The sequence below is a fragment of the Hakea prostrata genome, chromosome 1, assembly GCF_041222555.1.
Source record: "Hakea prostrata isolate BN-2017 chromosome 1, UWA_Hpros_2, whole genome shotgun sequence".
Classification (NCBI taxonomy): Eukaryota; Viridiplantae; Streptophyta; class Magnoliopsida; order Proteales; family Proteaceae; genus Hakea; species Hakea prostrata.
Genome location: NC_142600.1, coordinates 61,213,409 through 61,229,175, shown reverse-complemented (window position 1 = coordinate 61,229,175; position 15,767 = coordinate 61,213,409). Strand labels below are relative to the sequence as shown.

The 15,767-nt window shown below is 40.8% G+C and overlaps 1 protein-coding gene across 1 annotated transcript; it reads left to right on the top strand.

Moving 5' to 3' along the window:
• Window positions 1–4,458: 4,458 nt before the first annotated feature.
• LOC149029285 (trans-resveratrol di-O-methyltransferase-like) lies at window positions 4,459–6,353 on the top strand. The gene is made up of 2 exons (XM_089150411.1): window positions 4,459–5,261; window positions 5,347–6,353. Exons 1-2 carry the CDS (start codon window positions 4,509–4,511, stop codon window positions 5,659–5,661), a joined length of 1,068 nt encoding a protein of 355 aa, XP_089006537.1. The 5' UTR covers window positions 4,459–4,508; the 3' UTR covers window positions 5,662–6,353.
• Window positions 6,354–15,767: the final 9,414 nt, after the last annotated feature.

Below are 15,767 nucleotides of genomic sequence, written 5' to 3'. Positions count from 1 at the left end.
GCATATTCTTAATAAATGGCTAAGATTAGAAGATAGGGTTTTAAGTGAAAAAGAACTATTTTGTGACCCGTTTTAACCAAAACCGACCCGTTTTTAGCCAAAACTGACGAATGAGACCATTCAATGAAGCCGTCATAGTCTTCTCTCGATTCCTCCCCTGCTACGATCCATATACAGATTAACCCTTATAGAGTAAAACCCTAACGCCCCTAACTCAAAGCAAACTAGCCTCACCGGCACTCAACTTTTGATCAAAGCCGGGATAATTTGGCACCGTGTAATTATAGTGTTCTGCAATTTAGTGTTTCGTCCTGGAGATCTTAAAAAGGGTTCGATATTAGGGTTTTGATCTATTGATGGAGGATGCTACTGAGATGGGTATGTTACGAGGAGTTTGAGGATGAGAAGATTGTGTTGCCACAGCAGCTTTGTGGGTTTGGGATGAACGACTTCGAGTGGAAGAAGATAAATAAGAGTCTATTAAAGATGGGGAGCTCGTCATCATCAATGTCTTCGGCTTCTTCAGATTTGTCATGGAATGACCGACTACAGAGGAAAGCGAGTTGCAGAGCCAATATGGGTTTTCATTTTTCGTTTATGCTTGGAAGAAATGAAACGGGTTCATTCAACTGATTTTTTTTCTGCTAATTCTTTGTTTCATCTTCTACTGTTAAAAGGAAAAATATTCTCCCTATTTTTCAGTTTTTAGCAGTGATGAATGCTTTTGATAGTTTAGTAAATTTGATTGAATTTGTTCTACAAGCAAGATGTTTATGCTCTGATACAAATCTGAAGGAAGAAGAAAAAAGATTTCACTCCGAATGCATCGATTTAAGATACCATCCTTGCTCATTGTTGGAGTTTATTTGGATTATTTTGAAATTCTTATGAAAAGCCTACCCAGGCGAGCTCCTACATTTTGTGTTTCTGAAAAATTCTCTCTTGCGAACCCATGACAGCCTATTCAGATTTGTTGTTGTCTCCTCTTACCCTGTTGGCTATTGATCCATAGAGGTTGTGTTTTCTCGCGTCTAGTATCAATTTACAACAGGGATCAGCTGTTGTAAACCTTGGGTTTTAACGGGGTTTCACAGATGGGAATGGGGAATCGTGATTAGACCACTGGGTTTTCTCCATTAATGAATCATAGTTCAGCATGTGAGATGGAGGAAAGGTATTGGGAGAAAAACAATGGGATGCTAAGATTTTAGAATCGGGTCTTAAAAACTGGCTGGTTTTGGCTAAAATGGGTCATAAAAATAGGTCTCTTTCACTTAAAATTATGGCTTCTAATCTGACCCATTTATTAAGAATATGACACGTGTCAAACTGTGGGGCTGCACTGCTGTGCACAGCAGAGGATTTTTTCCCTATATGCTAACCATTGTACAAAGTGTGTGGTCCCACCAAAGCCAAAATTTATTGTAAAATATAAGATTTTAAGGATATAATTGACATTCATATAGTTTCTAAAAATGAAGGTAATGTCATATTTTTTAATTTCTTAATTTTAATGAAGGGCAAAATAGACATTACATATTTGATGTTAACAACCACTTAACACCGTTAGAAGTGAGGGGGGCAACAATAATTTCATAAAGAAAGAGGTTTGATTAGTAATAAAAAAAAGTACAAGGAGCCAATAGTAATTATCCCTATAAACTTCAAAAGACCTTGAGGTGTTTGAGATGGAGACATATTCTTGGAGAGAGAATGGAAGCCTGAAGAGGTTAATTCGGTTAGGATTTTAGGTGAGCCTCCAATAGATGCCTTCAAGCATAGGGGAGTGATGGCGGCTAAGGCAACCCTAGATTCAGTTAGCATTACATGATAAGGTTCCATCTTATCCATTGACTGCGGAAAACCATTATTACCCTTGTCATCTAACATTCTGAAGAACAAAAGAAATATAGTTCTGGATTGAAGACATTGTTGTTGCAGTCATGAGCTTTGGCTAGCTTGAGCTTTGCTAGCCAATCTGCTACCTCAATCACTTTATGAAAACCGAGTGTGCTGATCTTGGACCTATTGTAATTTTCAAAAATTATGCTTGGTTCAGCAAATGGATTTTTTGCTTCTTAAGATAAGGATGGTTAGCAATTTTATGGCTGAATTTATAATTCCACTTGAAAAGTGGGGAGGGGCAAAAAGAGAGAGGCTAATTTAGGGCCTGTTTGGTTACATGAGTTTGGAGATTTCAAATCTATGGAATAATAATTTATAAAATTAAATGTTTGATTGTGGAATAAAATTTGTGGATTCATCCTAAAAATCTATTTAATCGACGTGATTTTTGTGAATGTGCAAATGTATAGCTTTTTTGAAATCTAGAGATTTCTCCCCTTATCCATAAATCTACAGATTCACGTTTTTAGTGTAAAAAGGTGAATCTTTAGATTTCATGAATCTAGAGATTTTTACATCCAAACGGGTAAGTGCAACTCACAAGCTGTAGTAAGTTGCGTTATCAATCAGATTATGCAAGTGACATAACCAAAACTGAAGTGACACCACGATAACCAAATGAACTATAACTTTATGCAATTCACCACTACTGATTCCATTTGCCTCAGTTATTTGAACTGGATGATTCGCATATTTCGATTTTTATCCTTTAACGAGGGGCTTGACAATCTAGTGTTAGTATAGTACAATTACATGTGTATAAGAATGCTAGTTGGCTGTGTGGATTATGTGCCTACATATCTTCATTCAAAACCATCATCGTACTTAGGGATGCAAGTTAATCCTAATGGCCTGAACCCACCCTGAGCTTGACCAATGTTTGAGTGCAAATTTCTGGCCTTGGGGCTGGTCAAGTTGGCTTTGATTAGAGTTAAGACTGGATCAGGGTGAGCATCTGACTAAAGTCCTGAGTTGACCAACCGCAGAAGAAATTATGCATTATCTCGTGGTTAGGGTTTAGGATTCGAGTTAGACCTAGGGTGTGCCCTGCTTGACCTTGTAAGGTCTAGAGCAGCATCAGGGCTGAGATAGGTTATTAGGGTCAGGGTTAGAGTTTTAAAATACTATGTAGCAAGAAAAAAAAAGTTTTAAATGCATGACCTAACTTGTCCTTGTTGCAACCTTAATCTTACCTTATGAAATAAGGGACTACATGATGAAGGTTAAGGGTGTGAATGCAGCATGCAATCAATATTTGTATGATATCGATATGGTATAGAATAAATTTATCTCATACCATTATCTTAAAAAATACCAAATGATATAAATACTAAAACACACAAATGTATCATACCACTATGGCATCACCATACCATATTTCTTTGGTACAAAATGGTTTAGAAATTTTGTATGGTATAACTCATTTGTATCACTTTGTATATTTTTTTCCGCTAAAAGGGTCATTTTATAACGAAAAGAAGAAAAAGAAAAGAAATACAGCAATTAGTACCTACCTTGCTCACCCGCAACAACAGTTGCCCCCAATACAACCTTCCTCACTGATTCCTACTCATAATTGACAACAACTAAACCATCAGAAACGAAATGTAGGACGGCTAGATGCATCTAAATCAAGATTTTTAAGAAAAGTTTCATAACAATAATTATATATTAAATAATACAACTATGTCATACTAATACTGTACTATATTTAATCTACTGATTGAATACAAGCAGCACGATTTCGATTTTGATAATCGACACACAATATGTCCAGACACAATATGAATGGACACCTTCCAGCCGGCCATGTCTTGCCATTGATAGATTTAGCAAAACTGGTTGACATAGGCACGCAGTAATTAATGCAATCATTTATTGATAAATGCAGCGATGTAACCATATTTTTTGCAAAATGCAATCATAACAAAGATCTTACCAGAACTAAATTTAGCCATTCTCAATTAAAAAAGACACTTTCATTACCTGAAAAAACAAAAAATTAAGAAAGGAACTTCAATCGTATGTTCTGGACCGTATTAATAAGTAGCCCACATGCACTTGCGACGAAAATGCAACTGTTGTCATGTATAAATTATGAAAGCCTTCCAGTATCTTAAAGAACGTAAACAATTATAACTATTTCTTCATTTTTCACGCCACGCGTCATTTGCATGTTCTTGGAAGCATAGCAAACACGCATCCAAGAGCGTTTTATACATCTATTTCAGTGTCAACATTAAATCCAACCAAATCCAGGCTGGATTTGCATTAAAAAGGTCTTGTGGCGAATTAAGGCCGAAGTCTTTTAACATTATTAAACTTAATTAAACCAAATCACATGCTGGATTCACTGGGTAGTGGCCTTGGGTGCTGGACCTTGCCTTACAGAAGTGGAAAATTAAGTATATGGTCAATGAAAAGATTCCATTTACCTACCAGTCTCATTATCCTAGAAAGGGGAGGAAAAATCTCATCAAACAAATGAAGTACAAGCTTTAAACTTTGAACTCCAACATATAAAAGCGTTAGTTTCTCCATTCTCAACGTAACCTAGATCGAGTAAAGATCTGAGATTTGCTAAAAATAGTGAGTGGAAGTCGATGGATCTCATCATGAAAGAGAGTGGAGAGGAGTTGTTCCATGCTCAGATTCATATAAGGAATCATCTATTCAGTTTCATAAATTCTATGTCACTTGGGTGTGCAGTTCGATTAGGTATACCTGACATTATTCACAACCACCACCAACCCATCACTCTCTCTGAACTAGTCACAAAGCTTGCCATTTCAAAGACTAAGACTGCTTGTCTGTTTCGCCTCATGCGTTTATTGGTGCATTCTGGCTTCTTTGCAATTGAAAAGGATGGAGGATATGTGCTCACGTCCTATTCTATGCTCCTCATTAAGGATAGTGACAAGAGCATGTCACCAGTTTTGCGAGCAATGCTTGATCCAATCATGTTGAAGCCTTGGAATTTCCTTACTGCATGGTTCCAAGGAGATGGTCTTAATCCATTTGAGACTGCTTACGGGAGTAGCTTCTGGGACCATGCAAGCGAAAACAATGAGCTCAATATATCCTTCAACGAAGCAATGGCAAGTGACACTAGATTGGTGATGAGTATGGTTGTTACAGAATGCAAGGGTGTGTTTGAAGGAGTAAGTTCATTGATTGATGTTGGAGGTGGAAGTGGAGCTCTAGCAAAGATCATTGCTGATATCTTCCCAAGCATGAAATGTAGTGTGCTTGACTTGCCACATGTGATTGCTACTTTGGAAGGGAGCGAGAATGTAAAATATATTGCAGGTGATATGTTCGAGTCCATCCCTCATGCAGATGTAATTCTACTCAAGGTAATTAGGGAATCCCCTCTGATTTTTTTTGGGTATTTTGTAACATGTTTGATTCCTAACTTTAATATGATTTTTGACATGACAGACTATTCTGCATGACTGGAATGATGAGCAATGTATCAAAATATTGAAAAGATGCAAAGAGGCAATCTCTTGTCATGAGTACAGGGAAGCAAACCCTGGGAAGGTGATCATCATAGACATGGTGCTGGAAGATAAAAAGCTAGACCAAAAATCTATAGAAACCCAACTCTTTTCTGATATGTTGATGATGATTTATACCGTTGGAAAAGAAAGAACTGAAAAAGAATGGAAGAAGCTTTTCTTAGAATCTGGATTTAGTCACTACAAGATCACTCCTCTCTTTGCTTTGAGGTCTCTCATTGAAGTTTACCCTTAGCCACATAAATTGAATTACAAGGTTCATACAAATCATCTTAGTATTTCTTTTATATTTTGTCATTCGTAATGGGATGTGGTTATCTAAGGTCAGTTTTTTGTTGAGGCTGCACTCAATAAGGGTTTCTTGTATTGTTTTAATAAGGTCGGAAGTTTTAGAACTTTTCGTTTGTAGGTGTCTGACCTATTTTAGTGCTGTTTGTTGTTTTTGATATGTCAAAATGTCTTTGATTATAGTTGGTGTGATAGTAACACTTGTTTACACCAAGCAAAAGGAGAAGCCATTGACAAGCAAGCAGCCTCAGCAACGGAAAATGCTTTCCACTTTGAATTCCTATAAATGCATCACTCTGCGATGCCTACATCCAATAAGAGCTCGGGTTTCCTGAAATTGTAGGGAAATGAATGGCTCTAGTTGAGAAAGATATCGAGGGCAGAGAAGTTGGTCCAGGCTCAGGCTAACATATGGAATCATCAGTTAGGTATCAAAAACTTTGTCACTTAAATATGCAGTTCTGCTAGGTATAGTTGACATTTTTCAAAACCATCATCAGCACATCATGCTCTCTGAACTACAGCCACAAAGCTTGCCACCCAAAGACCAAAACCGTTTGTTTGTTTCGCTTTCATGCGCTTATTGGTGTATTCTGGTTTCTTTGCAATACATAAAGAAGGATATTCACTCACATCTTATTCCAACCTCCTCCTTAAGGATCGATAATGCAACGAGTGTATCGCATTTACTGCAAGAAACTCTTAATCCGACACTGATGGCACCTTGGAATTTCCTTTGTGAATTGCTCCAAAATGATAATTTGCATCCATTCTAGACTGCACTTGGGAGTACTATGGGACTATGTTGGTGAAGACAGTAAGCTCAACAATTTCTTCAATGAAGGAATGACAAGCGATACTCAAATGATGATGAGTGAGGTTGTGACAGAGCGCGAGGTGTAGTGTTTGAAGGGTTAAGTTCATTGATTGATGTTGGGTGGCACTGGTACTTTTGCCTAAGTCATCGCTAAAACATTCCTTAGGGAACTTAATCAGATAATTAGTCAGCCAAATAAAAGAGGTCATTTTTCATTCTCTTTTAGGTAGAAGGTTGATTGTATTAAGAATTGAAGAGAAAAAGAAAGTGCAGCTGTGTAAAGTTAACGTTATAGTCCCATGAACAATAGGACTATCCAACTTGTATGCTATAGAGTCTAAATAATATTGTATCTAAGAATACCAGCTGGATCCCTTCAATTTCCTTGATAATCGACCTTGCCAATTGTGCACTTGAGCTAATATCTGATTCTTTGCCGTTGTACTTGCAAGGAAGTTGTTGGTGCAAGATATGTTATCTTGGCTCCTTGGTTCGTTCTTGATCCAGCCCTTGTTCCCGAGACCAAAGCAATGTGAAAGTGGGCCGCCTTTGAGGATAGGAAGCCACCTCCGACGATCTAGTTAGCTCAGACCGATAAATAAGGGGCTCCATAGAGGAGTGAAGACCCCAAGAGATGATGAAGATCATCCTCTTGAAGGGTTTGAGAGTCGAGAGAAATGGTGACAGGAGTGTATAGAGCTTACCCTCTCTTTGGCGTGACGAGAGACTATATCCTGGATCCTTACCCTTCTCCGTGACCTCTGGGCAGCTGTGTGAGACAAGGGTCCCTTCAACCGCCACCGTCCTTCAGCGTGCAGGATTTGATAGAGATCTTGTTGTCCTTGGGCTCGAGGAGACCTCAAATCATACCAGACGCTGAGGTTGCTTGGATAACTGGCTCAAGTACGCGGGTCCCCTGCCACGTAGGCCTTTCTTAGGGGGTGAGCTGGCTCGAGGCTTCCTTAGCTGTCTACGACCGGTTCCAAAACTTATCCATCTGGTTCGGGGATATCCGCGACCACAACATTAGCCTCCTAGTCTTCATGGCGAGCTTTTTGGCGTGAAGATTATCCCTTTCGCGCCCATGAGATATTTTGAAATCCTAAGATGTCTTCTTGGGAAAGAAGGAAGATGATTTCCCACTAAGTAGCCTTTATTTCCTCACCAAGTTCCCAAGCACGATTGAACGCCGCATTGAATGTTATCCAAGAATCCGCAGGCCATCCAAACTGTTTGTACCTCCTTGGATGACAGGCCCGTCTTCCCAAGACCCCTGCCCAACTGCCAGGTGTTATAATTATCTGTTCCTTACTGAGGATGAAGCATCACCATGATGAGGTGTGAAGATTGAAGAATATCCCCAAGAAATGCATTTGGTTTCTAGGGAGACGTGCCTTATAAAACGAAGATTCGCAATCCTCCTCTGAAACTGTTCAAATTGCTAACTTTGCCATTCCTCTATGCATCCTGGCGAACAAGATCGACAGCATCCAACAATCTGGAGAGATCCATAACCCTCTTTGTAGACGAAATGAGGAAGAAGAGTGTGAGGAAAACCAGACCCTTCTTTGGCGGTGCCCGTCCCTCCAGCCCTTCGTCGGAGAAGGAAAAGGAAGAAAGAGGTGCCGACCCAAAAGTTGGCGGCCCACCCCCTGCGGCGCAGTCCTTCCCTCAGCAAGATCCTCCGCTTGATCGTCCTGGTATGGCACATACTGTGAAACCCAGCCCTAACCTTGACCCGGAAACCCTGTTATTTGTAGGCCCGACAACCCGAAGTAAAGCAAGAAGTCAGCTATGGGCCATCCCAGTGGAAGACTTTGTGACTGGCTTTGAATCCATGAGTGTTGATGACAGTGTTCCATTTATGGAAACTGAATCCTGATGAAGATCGGATTAGTTGATGGACTTGGAGTGCTCTCTATCATGATTCGAAGGCATTTCTACCTATTAGGTAAGTCACTTGGTGTGTGTGCAAAACCCCTTTATGTTTGGATTTGATATGAGCCTTCAATTCCCTGTTTTGGACTTGCTGCCCTGATTGGTCGACTCATTGGTCGACTGGACCAGTCGACCAATCCAATCGACCAATGGGTTCTGTCTTTGCTAATTAGGTCTTGCTTGCTCTATTTAAGTCCAATCTCGAGTCTACTTCGTATTTTCTGCCTCCAAACTCTTTGGAACGTACCAGAGACCTCTGCAAGTCATCTCCCTTGCGTCCTTGGTGTTTATCTTGACGGATCTTCGTCAAAACTCGTGTTCTTACACAAAAAGGTATGTCTACACTCTCTTCTTCTTCTTCATCTTTTTTTCTTTCCTTTTTGGGTTGAGACAGTAAAGAAGATGCTGCATTCTCTGTTGCAAACATCTCTGTACTTATCTCTCATGATCTTCCTAAGGATTAATGGCTAAAGCAATGATCTTAATCATGATCACTGCAAGCTTTTGAGGGAATCATGATCTAAATCATGATCTTGTCTTCGTTCATCTTTGATTTAAATTCTGATCATCTTAGATCTATTTTATTGATCATATTAGTAGTCAATCGCTGTGTTTTCTTTACATGATCCATAAATCAATCTCTAGTTATTTCTCCTTTATCATACCATGCTTTCTTCAAGAATCATGACTGATACATCTATGGTAAGTTTTGTTTCCTTATTTAGATCCATGTTCTTCAGTCTTAGATCTATTTTTTTGAAGATCTATGCATGCCTTTCATGATTTCTTTATCACAATCAATGATCCATCATCATATTGTTCTTGTCCATGATTTGTACTTTGAATTCTTCAAGAACCATGATTGATCTAATTATGGAAACTTTTGTTTCCTAATTTTTAACTTGAAAACTTGATTCGATTAGTGTTTTGAAGTCCTCTATATACTAGGATGCTACCATTGTAGTTTACCCCTTGTTTAGTACCCTTTTGAACCACCAAATTCGGTTCTATATTCTAAAAACTCTGATTTTGAAGGTCACTGTCTCGGTTGGTCAACTGATTGGTCGATTGAGACAGTAGACCAATCCAATCGACCAATGAGTACAGCAACTCCATATTTGGTCTGTTTTGGATGTTTTGATATCTTTCCTTCTAGGTATCTTTCCTAATATGTTGTATACACTTGTTTAGGACCTTCTTCTCAAGTTTGTCAAGATCTTACTTGAATTCCTAAGATTCCTTTGCGAGTTATATAAGGTAAGGATGGTTACTTCCTTAACTACATAAATTGTATATCTTAGTTTCTATATTTGAATCTTGTTAGTTTACTTCTTTAATTAGATTCTTACAATGTTATACTACTGTTGCACTGTATTGATATCAGTAGCATTACTTGTTTATATTAAATTGACTCATGTATGATTTACTTACCAATTCTATATAAGTTGAATGTTATTATTGATTTCTTTCCATATATGTGATGTTATGGATTGATGCTTGTGTATGCTTAAGTTATGGTTTGGAAAGGAGAGGTGTCCTTTTGACACTTCTGTCCTTGGACTACTACGGGAATATTATGGGATGTTTCCGGAGATGCCCTTTGGACACCTTCCTAAACTGTTGGATGACATATTTAGGACTGTCTAGTGGTGTTTGGCTAGGATGTCCCGTTATGTCAGACCCTAATCGGAGGGGTACTGAGACCGAATGACCCGTGGTAGCAATGGGGATTCATGGGCGCTCAAGACCGGTAACCAATCCGTGAGAGGACAGGAATCACATTGTGGGGACCATTTATCGGTAGGGTTGCATATGGTTAGACTTGGGCTCACGGGCGCTCAAGACCGGTAACCAACCCGTGAGGGGACGTGAGAGCTTCCCGTTTACCATATGTGGATGACCGATAGGGTTGATGAGTCCGTAGTCAGGGACTATGAGGACTCTAGTGTGAAGGATGCCGGAAAGGATCGCCAGGGGCGAGGAATGGACGTATCTGGATCGACTTGATGTAAGCGAGTAGGAGACTTGCATTTGGCTAGGCTTTGACCCTGACATGCGCCGGTACTTAGACCAATGGTGATGTGAGAGAGTGGTGACCTATACCCCCAGCCATGGAATGTCCCGAGGGATGCCGGACCCACTACCAAAAGGCGTTGTGTGATGAGACCTTCCTAAAGAAGTACGGTGCTACGACTTAAAGCATGTCCGCCAATAGAGACCAGCATACATAGAGTTAGAATCATATTGCATCATGTGTTTCATATCATATAGCATTTTACTTTGCTTTGAAATCCTACCATTTATGTTGTTATGGATTAACTGCCTTACTGAGTTTCTTTGAAACTCATTCCTTTTGTACAATGTTTTGTTAGACTACTCTCAGTGCTTGATGACTATGAAAGTCAATTCGAGGAAGCGCAAACTGAATAGGCGTACTACACGCAAGGTGCTGGCAACCATGAAGATTACATTGAGGATTCCTCAAGTGGTTTTGCTTGTTACCAGGATTAGCCCTGATGTGGAATGGGAACGTCTGAGCATAGTTGATGAAGTCTACGTTTATGAAGATGTTCTCTATAAAGTAGAATAGACTTTAGCTCAGTATGCTTCAATTTTCTTTCCTATTTTAGATACAGTTGTAATCTTTCTTTTGATTTACAAACTACTTTTCCGCTGGTTGTAGAGTGGGATTCCGCCTCACTTTACTTATTGATTTAGACACTTTGATTATCTTTCGTACTTTGATTATATATATATGGTTTATTCTTTCCTTATTCGGATCTTTGGTTTATCTTTTGCACATTGATTATTATTGTTCATGATTATGTTATTGTCTATGTGGGAGGTTGATTACTCGATACTTGGTCTTCGGCGCTGTGGATGACACACTCGGGTATGCCAAGTAGGGTACCGGCTGGGTGGATGTGACAAATATAGCCTATTTGAGACTTCTTTCTTATGTTGGAAAACACAATTCCGAGTCTGGATTCACACCCCTAGATTATCCCAGTCTCCTTCGTCAGTCGCACCTGACGTTGATGAAGGCCGTCTTTAGGATTCCCGAAGACTTTAGGGTTAGGCTCCCAGGGCCTTGTGAAAGAGAAAATTTCTTGGCTGCGGGTGAGATACCCCTGTACTTTGACTCCGTTCTCGGCGGCTTAAGGCTTCCCTTATGCCCCTTTGTCATGCAGACTTTAGGATACTATGGGCTTCATCTTGACATGTTGGCCCCAAATAGATGGAGGTATGTTATCGGCTTCATGGGGTGCTATTATCATTTTGGCATTGACTGTAGCCTGAATTTGTTCAGAAGCCTTACCTCTGTCAGAGCAGTCGGTGGAAGTGGCTGGTACAACTTTAGCAAGCGAGGTTCAGCCACCCGTAAATTCATGGTTTTGGATGAGGGGACTCTGCCCCAAACCCACAAGAGATGGAAAGAAAGGTATATAGCCTGTAAGGTTCCAGCAGGATACATCTCCTCTGCCTAGGTATCCATCTCCCCACAAGACATCCAAAAGTTAAATGAGAAACCCCTTCTAGGAGACACAGAAAATCATCTTGTGGACATCTTTCTGAAAGGAGAGGGGAGTCCCATTCATGGCCGTGAGATGGAATATGAAGCTTCCTTGCTCTTATGGGGGGTGATGACTAGTGAGACCCCAAAATCTTTCTCTCATTCCTTTAAGACTGAAATATTGTATTCATTCTCTGAGAAGTTTGTTTTTGGCAGTTCCTTCTATGTAGATAGACAGGGAGACCCTTCTCCAGAGGTACAACCTTGCTCGGGCGGCCGCCAAGTCTGAACACGACGAGATTCAACATCCTTAGAGTGATTTCGCGGCCCCCACAGATTCGCAGCCACAACCGGTGACAAGGATCCCAGTTGATTCAGAGCTGAAAACATTAGAAGAAGTTCTGCAAGAAGTGAAGAAGGAGACAGGCCTTCCTGCCTCATGGGAGGAAGCTGACCGAGAAGCTGCGTCTGTTGAGGGTAGAGCGTCTCCGTCCTTCTCCAAACAGAGAACTGATAAAGGAAAAGATCACAAGCAATCGCCGTCTCCTCCCGAGACAAAGAGCAAGGAGAAGAAAGTAAAAGTCAGCTTCCCTGGGAAAAGTTCGTCCAAGCAGCCACCAAGTACTCCCAAGAGCGTCTCGCTTGGGAAGACAAGTCAGAAGAAGATCTTTTTGGGTCCTTCCTCTAGGACTTGTAGAGCTTCTCTGAGACAAAAGTTTCCTATGTCTCACTTCTCTACTTCCCCAGTTTTTGAAGAAGTTTTTGATGTCTCCCCTGAAGCGGTGAAGACAAAAAGTCCAGATGATTTTGATGAAGAAATTCCAGAGGACCTTGAAGTCAAGGCTCCCTAGTCTCTTTCCCAAGCACCAAGATCATCCACAACGTCCAAGGGTTCTTCATGCCCTCCCTCTGCTGCAAAAACTCAGACCCCAGAAGATTTAGGCCAGTCCACGAAGTCGACTCGGGTTCCTGGCTGGAACATTTCAGCTGAAAGAGGCCTCTTTGGCCAGACAGTCAAGACCAAGGAATGGCTGAAGCATGGCATGGCACCTGATGATAAAGCCATTGCCAACAAGCTTCCTCTGCACCTCCTGTCCGCCGTCTAGCTGAGTAAGCAACTTTCCTTTTTTCTATTCTGACCCTCATCTTCCCTCTCACATCTTCATTCCTTCTTAACAGGAGTGTTTATGAAAGAGCCTTCTTGACCGAGGGCTTGCTTCGGCGAAGCAAACTTCTGTCCTCCGAGGTGTCCATCCGAACTAAGAACGTTGCAGAAATGCAAAGGCAAAATGCCGCTCTGGAGTCTGAGAACAAAACCATTGTGGAAGAGAGGGATGCACTTCAGAAGCAACTGTGAAACCCAGCCCTAACCTAACCCTGACCTTGACCCGGTAACCCGGTTGTTTTTAGGTCCGAAGACCCGGAGTAAAGGAAGAAGCCAACTATGGGCAACCTCAGTAGAAGACATGGTGTTTGACTCTGAACCCATGGATGTTGTTGATGGAGTTCCATACTTGGATGTCTGTGTAGATTTGGAAAGGAAGCTGCAGTTGTTTGAAGATGAGATTAGTTGAAGGACTTGGAGTATTATCTGACTTGGTTTGAAGGTATTTCTTCACACTTGACATGTTACTTGATGTGTATGCAAAAGCCCATAAGGTTTAAAGCCCATTTGATCCTCCAAATCCCTGATTATTCCTTCATCCGCTCGCCTTGGTCGATCGACGGTCGAGTGGGCCACTCGACCAAGCACTCGACCAAAGGAAGGTGAAATCTGAGAAATTGTAATTTTAGGGTTTTTCACTCTTATTTAAACCCTACTTCGTATTTCTTTGTTACGGCTGCCTCCTAAACACTTTGTGAACGTGAGAACACCTCTCCGAAACTCTCTCTGGTGATTTCGAAGATTCCTCTACAGATCTGAAGCCTCTCTTCTCTGTTCTTACAATTCAAGGTTAGTATCTCTTCTGAATTATTAATTTTCTTTTCTTGATCTTGTTCTTGATTGAGATCAGGAAGTTGATGCTGCATCCTTGCAACCATCCCTTCGTGATCTCCTTCGTTTCTTTGAGATCTATGATCATCATCATGATCTCAACCCTAGCCGAAGATTTTCTTGAAACCCTATCCCTTGCTTGAGTTCTGGAAACTCTTGGTAACCTCCCATGCGAGGGAAACCTCATGGGTAATATTTCTAGTAACCTAAACTATAATTTCTATGATTTTCTTGTTATAATTGGCAAATCATTTATTTCCCTTTCATTCTGTGATCTCAACCTTTTTATGGGAACCATAAGGTTGAAACCCTAATTTCTTGGGTTAAATCAAGAACCCAAATTTTAACCATGACTTGATGTTTTTATCTTCCTATATGATTCTAATACATCCTAGGAAGTTCCCCTTCGAATCTCCGATCATTCCGACTTCAAACGAGGAAGTTATGGCCAAAGCAGTCTGTACAATTCCGTACTGACTTGCTTGGTCGACTCGGCCAGTCTACCAAGCACTCGACCAAAGGAGTCAGTAGCTTCGTTTTTCGCCCGAATTGATTCGTTTGCTCTCTGATCTTTTAGGCATCTTTCCTAATGTTGTATCTATGATTGTTAGGAGTCTATTTGCTAAGTTTGGAGTTGCTCTCTTTGGTTTTGGATCATATTCTTCGATAATCAGGTAAGGACAGTTGATTCCTTAACTACATAGGTTGCTTGTTCTCTGGTTTCTACTTTATGAAACTATGGTATTACCTACTGTTATTGTATTTTAATTCTGATCTCCTACTGTGAAAACAATAGCACTTGTTTATGTTATCCTTTTTATTATTCATGTTATATGAGTTAATTATTACTGATTAATCTGATTTTGCTTTTACATTCTCTTGTATATGATGAACTGTTGATTGTGTATGTCATGACTGATCTGAGAATGTGTTTGCCTAGGTATGGTTTGGGATTGGGGAGTGTCCTTTTGACGCTTCTGTCCTTGGACATCGGAGGGAATAGTATGGATGTTCTCCGAAGATGCCCATCGACGCTTTCCTGAATCAATGGATGTCATACCTAGGATTGTCTAGCAGTGTTTGGCTAGGATGACCCCTGTTATATCAAAACCGATTCGGAAGGGTATTGAGACCGAATGACCCGTGGTAGTGAATGTGATTCACGGGCGCTCAAGACCAGTAACCAACCCGTGAGAGGACGGGAATCATATTGTGGGGACCATTTATTGGAGGGTTGCATATGGCTAGACTTGGGCTCATGGGCGCTCAAGACCGGTAACCAACCCGTGAGAGGACATGAGAGCTTCCCGTTTACCATATGTGGATAACCGATAGGGTTGGTGAGTCCGTAGTCCGAGTTGGTCGGTGCCATAGGATACGTGACTCTAGTGTGAAGGATACAGAACCGAGTTGGTCGGTGCCATAGGGAAAGTATCTGGATCTGACATGATATAACTGACTAGATGACTTGCATTGGGCTAGGCTTTTCCCTGACATGCGCCGGTACTTATGCCAAATGGTTGTAAGAGAGTGTGTTGACTAAATCCCCTACCATGGTTTGATGAGGACTTTACCCAATTACCCGGCAGACCCAAGATGCCAGGATGGCTGAGGGGGAGTGACTGACCTACCCAAAGATGTACGGTGCTATGACTTAAAGCATGTCTGCCATAGAGACCAACATACATAGAGTTTAGATGCATTCATACTTTATCTGTTCCATATTGCATTGCATCATGTTATGTTTTGCCACATGTTATCTATGATGTTATGGATTAACTTGCCTTA

Bases quoted from the DNA above. Each gene is read 5' to 3' on its own strand.
- LOC149029285 (XM_089150411.1), top strand. From the start codon at position 4,509: ATGGATCTCATCATGAAAGAGAGTGGAGAGGAGTTGTTCCATGCTCAG. The intron at 5,262-5,346 runs GTAATTAGGGAA...TTGACATGACAG, and splicing joins CAGATGTAATTCTACTCAAG to ACTATTCTGCATGACTGGAA.